The following is a 12,769-nucleotide window of genomic DNA, read 5'->3' as shown; positions in this document are numbered from 1 at the left end:
TTCTTATTATACTCATCAGAGTCATTAGGCCTACAGCACACTCCTACTCTCAATTTTAATCTCCCAATGCTTATGTCACACCAAACTGATTCGACACTGCACTGTCCAGCGATGTCGACTGGCTTCACTTCCTTGGATTTTATGTGTTTCTTAACTAATAGCATAACCCCTCCACCCTTCCTATCCTGTCTATCCTTTCTGTAGACGTTGTACTCCCCAAATTACAGTTCTGCACTCCTTATATCTGTGTGACACCATGTCTCTGATATCCCAACAATATCCGCCTTTGATGCTTTGAGCAATAACTCAAGGGGATATATATACAAGGGGATAATTACAATTATATAAGGGGATAATCACCTCCTTATCCCTGCTAGAAAAATTCCTGTATATCATTGACAAGACACTATGAGCTACTCTTGCAGACCATCTGCACTGCTCAGAAAACTTCATATCTGCCTGTACAATTATCCCTAGGTACTTTTCACTCTCTACCACTGTCAGTGTAGTACCACACAGTTGATACATTACTCTGGGGTTACTGCTTAGTACTTTACATTTGTCAATGTTAAAATTCTTTGCTCCCTTTGCGGTGATTTCTCCTAACCTGACTTTGTCAGCCTAACCTTTTCTGTGGCACTATTACAGATCAATTTGTAGCTGTTATAGGCTTTAGCACTTTTTATTGTTCTGTAACTTTTCCATGCTGTGTTTTTCTGCTCAAGTAATCTAGCAACTTCCTTATTCATCCAACTTGGAATCTTCCTCGTGGAGTATTTTTTTAATGGTATATAAGCATTCAAGGGTTTTGTGATTAATGTTTTAAAGGTATACCATAATTCAATTATATTCGCTCTATGAGAGATATCTACCCAGTTAATAGAGGCCATGTAGCACCTTAAGTCATCTTAATTTCCTTTCCTGAAATTATAACCCATTCCTTTGCCTTTAACTACTGCTACCTCTCTCTCTCTCTCTCCCTTCATCAACCGTAGAACTCCGTGATCACTGCCTGCTACTGGTTCCTGTACTGTTAGCCCTATTATATCATCTGGTACAAGGATGGTGATGAAGTCTAGAATATTCTTTTCTCTAGTACTTTCCCTGATATGTTGATACAAATAACAATCATGTAGTTGATTTAAAAATTTTGTCCCCAATGTGGAGTTTCCTTCCCATTTGCTCCAATGAATTAGAGGTAAATTAAAATCACCTATAATAAGACACTTATGCTTACTTGGCCATTCCATTTGCATCTAGAGGTTCATTATCTTCACAATCACTTGGCCTGTAGATTACTGCTACTCTCATTATACCTTTGCTTCCAACTATCTCACACCATTCAGATTCTATACTAGGATGCAAAACATCTGAACTCAGGATACCTTTCATCGTGCTCAAGCTGCTTTTGATAAGAAGTACAACCCCACCACCCCTTCTGTCTTACCTATCCTTTCTAAATACATTATACATATCGTACTGAAACTCATCATCCCCTATCTCCGAGTGGCACCATGTTTTCGTAAGCCCTATTATGCCAGCATTCCTTATCCTAACCAGCAGTTCGAATTCACTCATTTTATTGACGACACGTCTGATATTAGTGTATAAACAATTAAGATTTAGTGTTCTTGTATAGTTAACTACCCTGACACACCCCTTAAAGTTATTTAAGCTTGCTTCCCTAGCATTAGCTACCCGCTCATTTGAAACGTTTCTGCCCTCTGAACATCTTGCTAATATGTTCTGTTGTGGTAACAAACAGAACACATTAGCTCTTGTTTGCAAATGTTACTCTGACCAATATTATCAGAATATTGGTCACATTATATAGACATTTAGTAGTTTTTGTTAAATGGCTGAGGCTACATAAGTTTTACTTCTTTGCATCAATTTATCTTTATTAATAATAAATTCACATCTTTTTATTTGCACATGGCTCACCTTAGTTTATAGTTTCATAGGTGTTTGTTGTTCTTTTGTATGGATATGTTAATAACCACACCAAACTTGTATATATATATATACAGAAACTGCTGATATTATATGTCATACTTGTACTACAATACAGCTATTTTAATGAGCACTAAAATATATATCATGTAATAACCTTTATGACATTTTGTACTCGCACACAATATCGAAGGCTTGTTGACAGAGCAGTGCCGAGCCATTTTAATAACTGAGGCAAGAATGAAAAATTGCACCCTACTGTTAATGATGGCAACTATTTAATCTTTCTTTTGGTGCCCCTTTCAGCCCCTTTAACCCGAGGCAAGTGCCTCACCCTTAGCACGGCTCTGCTTGTTGACACAAAAGTGTTTACACTTGAGTTACGGTTAAAATTTACTCTAATTCACATTAATTAAAACAAAATTTAATTTGGAATAAAAACTACATATGAATTCAAGTTAGTTTTTAATTCATAAATGTTTAGTAAAAATATTACATTAAAATTAACACATTTATTAATATTAAGTAAAAACGTTATCTTAAAAATATTAATTAGAAAACAGTAAATAATAATAGTTACTGAGCTCCATTATAATGTCAGTGAATACTCACATGATCCCACCAACATTCACTAAAATTAGGCAACTGGTGCTCTAATGTATATTCCAAAACCTCAAACATAATACTAGTTACCATGCATAACCACCAGTCTCTCATCATGAGTGTCTGAGGAAACAAAAGAATATTAACAATGAATATGAATAATGAAAAAAAAAAAAAAAAAAAAAATACATATACTGAATATGTCTTATGAAATAACAGTTATTAGACAAATGCAGACTTTTTTTTTTTATATAGTAACATGCGAGGATAATAATACAGTGGTAATAGAAGTCAACACATCATACTAAAAATACTGAAAAGGAACATCAATTTTATTTTAATATCCATTTCATTTTGACAACAATGAAATAAAATAACCAATTAAGGCCATTAATGCAGTGGGTTATTAAAAAATGGCCAAAGCCTAAATTTACTTCTGAGGCATGCCAAAATATTAGTATTAATAATGACCATATGGTGCAAGGAAGCCTAACACTTATGCTGCACCAGCCATTTAATTTTTCTTTTATTATAATAATAATATATTAAATTAAATAAATAATTAAAAAATAATACAAGAAAAGGAAATAGACAACTTATGAATTTCCCTCCTCCTGTAGGTAACTTTTATACCTTTGCTTCCAAAGACCTGAATTTCCAGCTGACCTCTGAATTTCCCCAAACTGTCACGCCTCTACCACCCACATAGGTTACTTAATCCGGTAATTTGTAACTCTCTGGCTAAAATAAAACTTCCTGTAATCCAGTCTAAACTTCTCCATCTGTAACTTGAATTTGTGGCCCCTAGTTCTAGAATCAATTATAACCATGAAAATTTTGTCCTCATTCATTTTCCTTTTGCTTTTCAGAGCCTTAAACACCTCAGTCAAATCTCCTCTAAAGTTTCCTCGTATGGATGCCTTTTTGCTGATCTCACCAGGCGCGTCACCCGTCTTTGGATCCTTTCAAGAAGCTTGATGTCTTTTTTTTAGGTTCAGTCTTCATACTTGAACACAGTATTCCAAGTGTGATCTAAAAATAGCCTTGTATAATGGGATTTATGACATCTTTATCTCTACTAGCAAATGTTTGATAAATCACTGATAGGACAACATGGACATTCCTTGAAACCTGTCTAATGCTCAGAGAACTTCATGTCTGACTGTATCATAACTCCCAAGTCCCTTTCTTCCACTACTGACTTTAGTTCAACTCCACCAAGTGTATAAGTTATTTTGAGGTTACTGTTCCCCAGGTTTAAGACCTTGCACTGTGCTAGATTAAAGCAAAGCTGCCACTTTTCTGACCATCCCTGAAGTCTATCTAGGTCACTCTGAAGAAGCTCTGCTTAGTGATGATCATTGACTACTACTATACCAATCTTTACATCATCCACAAATTTAGACATCACGTCCTCTATCCTTCATCAATGTCATTTAAGAAAATCAAAAACAAGAGTGATCCCTGAGGAACCCCACTTCTTACATTAACCCAATCTGTGGAATAACTATTTATCACAAATGGTTATTTATGGTATATTTGTTATGCAAATGGCTAGTTATAGTATATTATGACATTCATAAATTTTAAAAGAGTAATTAATCTTTATAAAGACTTGCCTCTTCAATGTACTGCACATGTGGCAAGCTAATGTTTCTATCAAAGAATAGTGAATGGGTGAGATATCTATATCTATGAAGAGCATAAAGGTGAACAGACAGAGGCAGACTGGCCATAAGACTTACTGGAGAAACCCTGATGGGCAGGAGATGGAGGCTGGTGTGATTTTGAATATTGCACTCTGACCTCCGATACATTCTATTTGTCGACTAATATATGAAAACTAAATGCACAAAAATCATAATAAGAAAAATATGGATCTTCTTTATCCACAGTAATATACGAGTCAAGTCGTTTGGAAATGTTTTATTTGCCAGTATAGTTCAGTAGAGTTTGTTTGATAAAAGCAGCATCACCAGGTTGCCATTGCGGCTAGTGGCTACCAGACAGATTGATATAAGGCAGTGTGAATGTGGCGTGGTTATGACAAGCAAAACTTACAGTATGTTTTTTTATGTGAATCCCAAACACGAGAGGTATTAGAACCTATAGTACTTAGTACCGTGCTTGGGTTGGAGGTTGAGAAGACGAAAGAAGATATTTGTTGACATTGGACTTGAACTTCTGTAGATTGTAACTTTCAGGAAATACATATGAAGGAAAGTTGTTCCAGAAAACGGCAGTTGAATGAATAAATGAGGAAGATGAAAAGTTGGTTCTGTGGGTTTGAAGTTGGACAGTATATCCAGAGGGAATATCAGAACGGACATATGCACAAGTACCACCTTTGAGGGGAAAGGAGTCATACAGCGAATAATTTGGACATCTGAGATGAGCAGTAGTTGAATCAACCGATAACTGAGATTCTGTCAGAAAAAGTATGTGGGGTTTGGAAGACTGCAAGTGGAAATGGACATCGTTGAGATTAGAATTGAGACCACGTATATTTGTGAAATGAATTAGAAAGTCCTTGGGAGGTTTAGATCTTTTCACAGATAAGCTTGCTCTATTAGTTTGACAATTCGTGGTGTATTCAATAGTAAGAAAAAGTGGGTGGGGCATGCTGTATGAAGTAATGAAATTTTTGGATATGGCGTACATGTGGTAAGAATATACCCAGATCCTTGACATAACGTGGCCTCGACAATGCTCCCCGCATACACACTACTCGGACTCCCTCCAGTCACTGTCTGGCAGAGTAGAGGTAGCAAGATTATACACTAGCTGATCCGGAAGCCTCCTAGAGAGTTACCAATAGGTTTGGTCTGGTGTACTAAATAGCGGCCGGCCTGCGAACACCGTTTTAGAGCTGTACCCTCGAAATGTAAGGAATATTGGATCTCGCCACGACATTCATCATAACCTCAAAAGTCATCAATCATACTGCATGATGGAAGGGTTGGCCGGACCTTAGCTCTAGAGACTAAACATGGGTTCCACCACTTCAAGCCTCAGTGTGGGAGAGAGGTGGTGTATAGGTTTTACAGAAACCACTGAATTGTACAATGTTTATCCTTTTAGCTCGTAATTGGTGTGTATATTGGACCACCCATGAATTAAGAGTTAACATTCCACAGTAAAGCTTTATCTTTATGACTGTGAAGCTATCACCATTTACTTATGTTAAGTATTGTGGAATAAATGAAAAAATATTTTTTTTTTATAAAATAATTGATTTATATTTAAAATTCATTAAAAAAAATTAATGATTTATAGGTATTTGTAATCCCCCCCTCCCTCCACACAACATGGCCATAAACACTAGCATGAGGTCGCTACAAGTTTTCCTCGGTAAGAATTTTTCACTCAGTCCGCCTCTGGGGACAGATGTATTAGAAAGTTAAAAGCGTATGAAATGATGCTGGAAAGAATATGAGGATACAGAGCCAAAATAAAAGTGAATATGCTCATCAAACACTAAGGAATGTTATGTTATACCTCAATGCAGACATTGAAATAATCTCAAAATTGGATGGCTGTGCATTTTCAATTTCATCTTAGGGATGCTTTGGTCCCTCCAGTGACAAAGGCAGAATTTCAATCATCAACAGCACTTCATTTTACCTTTATACAACATAAAAACAATAAGGTTGACTATACACTAAGGAAAAAATGACAAAAACAAGGCGATGGAACAAGATAAAGGTCATTCAAATGCAAACTGCAAAAGTTAAATAAAAGTTATATTTCACAAACAACGAAACTATACATGTCATTCTTCAATACACAGTCCACATCATGTTCAGCATACTTCATGTGATGCTACACTAATACCTGATTCCTTGAGAAGTTTTTGGTTGGTGCTGAAGTCATTTGTGAATTTGCTGTATTGACCACTTCATCTGCATCTTTTAGCAGCCAAAAAAGGAGCTAGGTCTGATAAATATGGAGGATGGGGTAACACCTCAAACTTCATCTCTTGTATCCAATTGACTGTAACAACTGTCCTCATAATGGGCATAGTGGTAATACAAGTCAGCCCATCACACTAAGCATAACAAAAAGGAACATCACAACTTTATTCTAATATCCATCTCATTTTGACAACAATGAAGACAACAACCATTAATGTGGTGGCATTAATAAATTGTTATAAGTTAATGCCATTAACAGATAACAAGTGTGAAGATAGGTATTATCATGCTGCAGGAACATGCATCTCAGGGCAGAAAGCCACAAAGTTTTTTCCAAATTGCTAGCTTTAATTGGTTCAGCAGCACTCACACAGTATTTGTCACTCATCATTGTTTCTTCTCTCTCCAGAAAATTTCCAGAATTTCTCCTTTATGATCCCAGAAAAGTAACACTTCTTGGCTAATGCTATGATACAGAGAGTCTTTAATCACAGTGAACTAAAGAAATAGGCCACTGTTGACTTACACATTTACTTTCTACTATGTAACAATGCACCTAGGATCCAGCTCCAGTCACTGTGTGTTCTGAGAAGGCATCTTATTTGCATGAATGTCAAAAAAAAAGCATAGAACAGACATTAAATTTGTTCCTACAATTTTGGTTTTAAATGCCAAGGAATCCTAGGAGCACACGCTTTCCAGTTACTTACCAGTCTAATATATTCATTACATTTATGACAATAAGATTAATCATTTGATATACTATATTAAATTATTCGTTTCCTAAAAATTATTATGCTTGTAGCTTTATTTGCATCTCAATTCCAAATAAATATGAATGTTACTGACTGATTTTCCATCCGAAGGATAAAACATATTTCTTCATGTATTACCTAATATATTCAATGTATTTACATCACAGAATTGATTCAGATTATTTTTTTGTGTTAAATAAAATCATATGTTTATTTGATTTTTAATATAATTTATTCCCACTCTACTTTGATTAAATTTTTCTGGTTGGTGTGCAAAACAGGGTTATGATATATACAGCATCCATAAATCTTGTTTATGTGAAATAGGTCAGATCCTGAACATTTTGGATAAATGGTTTATGGTATCAATATAATTTTATGTATCAAATAATGACCTGTAATTAAATAAAAACCAAAGTCACAGAATTTCAAAGTTAACTGTGTTACCTTAAATAATATAACTGGATTATAATCCTGTTAACTTCAACTTTTTTTTCTATATGTACTGGTATATGCGTGTTTATATAATTATGAAGGTACTTCAATACTATACCTCCTTTATATGTAAATGTCTTACCTTAACCCACCATCCAAAGAAATGTGTTGGTACAAATATATCCATTTTATCCTAAAATGTGCGAAATACAACAAAAATATTTTAAAGCATTTACAATTGCAGTTTATTATATATATACAAAAATATTTACAAAAAATAATAAAAAAACAAAACAAAATTACAAATGAAAGCAAAATTTGAACTTCTCAAAAAAAAAAAAAAAAAAAAGAGAGAGAGTCTATATGATGATCATTTCAATTATAAAATACAGTAACAAAATAAAAAGTATGTTTTTAAACAAAAAATAAATCATGAAAAAAATATAAAAAGATTGCCATACTTTAAAAACAAAAAGTGATGTCACAAAATAAGTTTTATCAATGCAATACTTAGCAAGAATTACATTAAAATAGTTCAATCACAAAAAAGTAAGATTGATAGGTTTATTTTGACACAATTTTCAAACCTTTTTTTTTTTTTTTTAAATTAAGTTCAGCTTTACTTTGCTCTACTGTTAAGTGTTACATTATTGAACTCATCATTATAAAGAAAAATAGAAGAAAACTATTTTTAATGTAACATATAATGAGTCCAATATTCTAGTAACTATTTCAGTTACTGAGAGTCAAAGCATATATATCTGAACAAGAATGCTGAGGACCGAATTGATAAGTGTAAGTGGGCCAGCAGCCAAGAAAGGGCTCGCTCTCTCTTTCTCTCTCTGTCCCTCTGTTTATGGTAGGAAGAGAAGAGACAAATATTATAAAATAACTTTACTTTTACTCTACTTAAGTACTATCAGCTTTCTAGTGGAAATAACGACACAATCATTATCTGAAAATTGGTTTGCTGCCTAAGAATTGATTTTTTTTTTCTATCTGATTTGAAAAGATTTAATACAGCATGTTCTACCTACTATGCAGTAAAACTCTGATTTTATAATTTTTAATTTTATTTATATTCTTGTTATCAGCCCTGACAAAAATTATGAAACAAAAAAGAAATTTATTTTTGAGCTAGAACTGCCAAAATTTACTTGTACATTCAGGCAATCTAAGACCACAAAACTCTTAGGGACCAGCTATAGACTCTGAGTGGGTCCTATATTTCTATTACTTTTATCTTCAAGTTCTCATTCAAGTGTCATGTTTTCTCTTCATAGGAATAAAAACTGATGATAAAACTGATTCCACCATTATTTAGCATCATTGAGCAGTTTACTAACGGCACCTTATCAAAACTGCTATGGTACCTGCAGCAAATGGTACATTTCACAAAGGCCAAAACAGAAAAATGTCTGTTGTATCAACAGAATGCATGTATAACTAATTATTTGGGAACATCCAGAAAACTTCTGGTAGTAGTAGTAATGGAGGCATGTAATGCAAGAAAGCAAGTGCATGAGCTTAAGAAGCATCAGCCAAAAAAAAAAAAAAAAAAAAAATCCAATTTCATACATCCTTTAAAAGCTTATCCAGTCCCTCCTTTAATTTATTTAAGCTATCAACTTCCACAACGACGGATGGAAGTTTGTTCCAGCAATTAACCACCCACTGGCTAAAGGCAAATTTCCACATCTATTCTACAACTGTCTTTTCCTTAATTTGAATTTATGCCCCCTCAGGTTCATAATCTGAGCAAGCTGAAGACTCCCATCAGAATTCAGCGTGCCCATTCAAGGCCTTATACACTTCAATCATATCACCTCGCAGGTGCCTAGTCTCCAGCCGCTGCAATTTGCAGAACTTAATCTTTCTTCGTAAGAGGACCCCTTCGTTCCTCTCACCAATCTTGTTGCCCTTCTCTGTACATGTTCAAGCAACTCTACATCCTTCCTAAAATGAGGCCTCCAGACCTGTACGCAGTACTCAAGACATGGCCTGACCATTGCCTTATACAAAGGGATATATTTATTCAAAATTAATGTGTGCTGATTAAACTTTCCATTATTCTTTTCCTTGGTCTTTATTCTTTATTCCTTATTCTTGTCCATTATTATGGTCCTTGAGGTTGTCACAGACATTCTCTCAGATATGCCAGACAAGCTGTACATGCTACCTGGGAGTCTAAAACGCTGATGGAACTGATATTCGGGTGACACTCAAGTCAAGTGAACCCAATTTCGGCGAAGTCCAGACGGTCTGTAACAGTCAAATCCTCTGCTTGTACCTTCATGATGGTGGGACTGTTAGTAATCCTGGGTATAACATCCATGCACAAGTACATGGTGGGTGACCACCCAGGTGTGAACCAACGTAAGCAGGGGTCGAGGTGTGGCGCCCACACCACATGGAGGAAATACCACCACTTTGCTTATTGGAGGCTTGAAGTGGTGGAACCCATGTTTAGTCTCTAGAGCTAAGTTCCGGCCAACACTTCCCTATCTCTTCCATCATGCAGTACAATTGATGACTTTTGAGGTTATGATGAACATCGTGGCGAGATCCAATATTCCTTATATTTTGAGGGTACAGCTCTAAAACGGTGTTCGCAGGGCGGCCGCTAGTTAGTACACCGGACCGAACCTATTGGTAACTCTCTAGGAGGCTTCCGGATCAGCTAGTGTATAATCTTGCTACCTCTACTCTAACAGATAGTGACTGGAGGGAGTCCGAGTAGTGAGTGTGTATGCAGGGAGCATTGTCGAGGCCACGTTATGTCGAGGATCTGGGTATATTCTTACCACGTGTACGCCATATCCAAAAATTTCATTACTTCATACAGCATGTCCCACCCACATTTTCTTACTATTGAATACGCCATGAATTGTCAAACTAATAGAGCAAACTTATCTGCGAAAAGATCTAAACCTCCCAAGCACTTCCTTATTCATTTCACAAATATACGTGGTCTCAATTCTAATCTCAACGATGTCCATTTCCACTTGCAGTCTGCCAAACCCCATGTACGTTTTCTGACAGAATCTCAGTTATCGGTTGATTCAATTACTGCTCATCTCAGATGCCCAAATTATTCGCTGTATGACTCCTTTTGCCTCAAAGGTACTTGTGCATATGTCCGTTCTGATATTCCCTGTCAGAGACTTGGCAATTTGGAATCTCCTCTCTTTGATCTTCTCTGTCTTAAAATCTCTCTACCGCATTGTGTCAAATTCATCTGTTGTCTCTACCGTTCTCCCAACTCCAATAATCACTTGGAGCTCTTTGACTTCCTCTCTTTGCAACTTGACTTTCTCCAGTCCAACTTTCCTAACAGTGAGGTAATTTTCCTTGGTGATTTTAATGTTCACAACTCCAGATGGCTTCCGTTTTCTAGTCACACCGACCCAGCAGGTCGAGATGCTGAGGCTTTTGCAATTACTAATGACCTAGCACAGATTGTTCATTTATCTACAAGAATACCGGACAATCCTAATCATACAGCCAATATGCTTGATCTTTTTCTCACAAACAACCCTTCTAAGTACACGGTCGAAGTGAGAGGTCCTTTAGGCACTTCAGTTCACAACTTGGTGATTGTCTCTTCTCCAATGGAACCATGGCTATTCCCAACCTCGTGTTGTTTGGCATTACAAGAATGCAAAATGGGATGACCTGCGAGACTTCTTTTCTTTGGTCGGATTACTGTTTCAAAACTTCTGATGTCAACGTTTTCTCAGATCGTGAGAGTGAAATTATTCTTGCAGGAATGGAATCCTTTATCCCACACTCCACTTTAAAATCTCGTCCCTTATCTAAACCTTGGTTTTCCAATAAATGTGCTAAGGCTGTTCAAGGGAAGAATTTTGCATATCGTAATTGGCTTGTTTCTAATTCTTCAGTTTCATTTTCTGCCTACACCAAAGCTCGCAACAATTGTAAAGCAGTTATTAATCAGTCCAAACTACAGTTTGAACAGGCTACGAGTAGAAAACTTGCTTCTTGCCCTAATGGTAGCCGAGCATTCTGGTCTCTTGCCAAAGCTATTGGCCGCAACTTTTGCCCATCTCTGCTCCCACCTCTGTCCAAACCAGATGGTTCTGTTGTCACTTCAGCTAAGGATAAAGCTGATCGGCTAGCATCCCATTTTTCTTCAAACTCATGTATTAATGATCTTGGTAAAACACCTCCCACCATTCCCAACACGCTCCATTCAATGCCTCCTGTGGTCTTCTGTCAAAAGGATATCAGAAGGATTTTGATGAATCTTGATGTTAAGAAAGCTCCAGGTCCTGATGGTATTTCTCCCCTTGTTCTCAAAACCTGTGCTCCTGAACTTACTCCTATTCTTTGTCGCCTTTTTTTACTTTCTTATTCCAAAGGTGTTTTTCCTTCTGCTTGGAAATTTGCTCATATCCAGCCAGTTCCTAAAATGGGTGACAAATCCCTCCCATCCAATTACCGTCCCATTGCAATTACTTCTACTCTTTCTAAAGTAATGGAGAAATCAATTAACCGCCAACTCTTAAACTCAATGGAAAGGTTCGGTGAATCACAAGTAGTTGCTCTTGACATCTCAAAGGTGTTTGATCGTGTTTGGCATAAAGGTCTTCTAAACAAGCTTTCCATCTTATGGTTTGCCAACTGTTTTTAGTAATTGGTTATCTGGTTTTCTCTCTGATCGCTCACTGAGGTAAATGGCTCTCTGTCTTCTAACTTCTCCACTAATGCCGGTGTCCCCCAAGGTTCAGTTCTTTCCCCAACTCTATTCCTTTTGTATATCAATGACCTTCTTCCATTGTCTGGAAATCCTATCCATAGTTTTGCCGATGATAGCACATTGCATTCAACTTTCCATTTTGCGAAACCTTGTCCTGCTCAATCAGCTTCAACTTCTCGAAAATCTGCTACCAATTCCTTAAATGCTGATCTTCAGGTAATTCTCCAGTGGGGCAAAGACAACTTAGTTGATTTCAACCCTTCTAAAACTCAGTCTTGTCTTATATCTCTCAAAAAGGATTCTTCTGCTCCTATGCTTATCTTTAGTGACACTCCGATTTCTAGGCAAAATGATATATCTCTTTTGGGGATTACCCTGACTTCTAATCT

At 36.3% G+C, this 12,769-nt stretch overlaps 1 protein-coding gene across 1 annotated transcript in view; it reads right to left on the bottom strand.

Moving 5' to 3' along the window:
- LOC150077405 (phosphatidylserine synthase 2-like) overlaps positions 1–12,769 on the bottom strand; it is a 132,742-nt gene that overhangs the window by 21,896 nt on the left and 98,077 nt on the right. The window contains exons 6-7 of the mRNA XM_090385888.1: positions 7,803–7,853; positions 2,566–2,679 (exon numbers count right to left, since the gene is read on the bottom strand). Of these exons, the coding sequence (XP_090242014.1) occupies positions 2,566–2,679; positions 7,803–7,853 (165 nt within the window). The remainder of the gene's footprint in view (positions 1–2,565; positions 2,680–7,802; positions 7,854–12,769) is intronic.

The sequence above is a fragment of the Mastigoproctus giganteus genome, chromosome 12, assembly GCF_048544385.1.
Source record: "Mastigoproctus giganteus isolate SK-2022 chromosome 12, ASM4854438v1, whole genome shotgun sequence".
Taxonomy (NCBI): domain Eukaryota; kingdom Metazoa; phylum Arthropoda; class Arachnida; order Uropygi; family Thelyphonidae; genus Mastigoproctus; species Mastigoproctus giganteus.
Note: the sequence above shows the minus strand (reverse complement) of the source record. Positions and strands in the feature narration are given on the sequence as shown.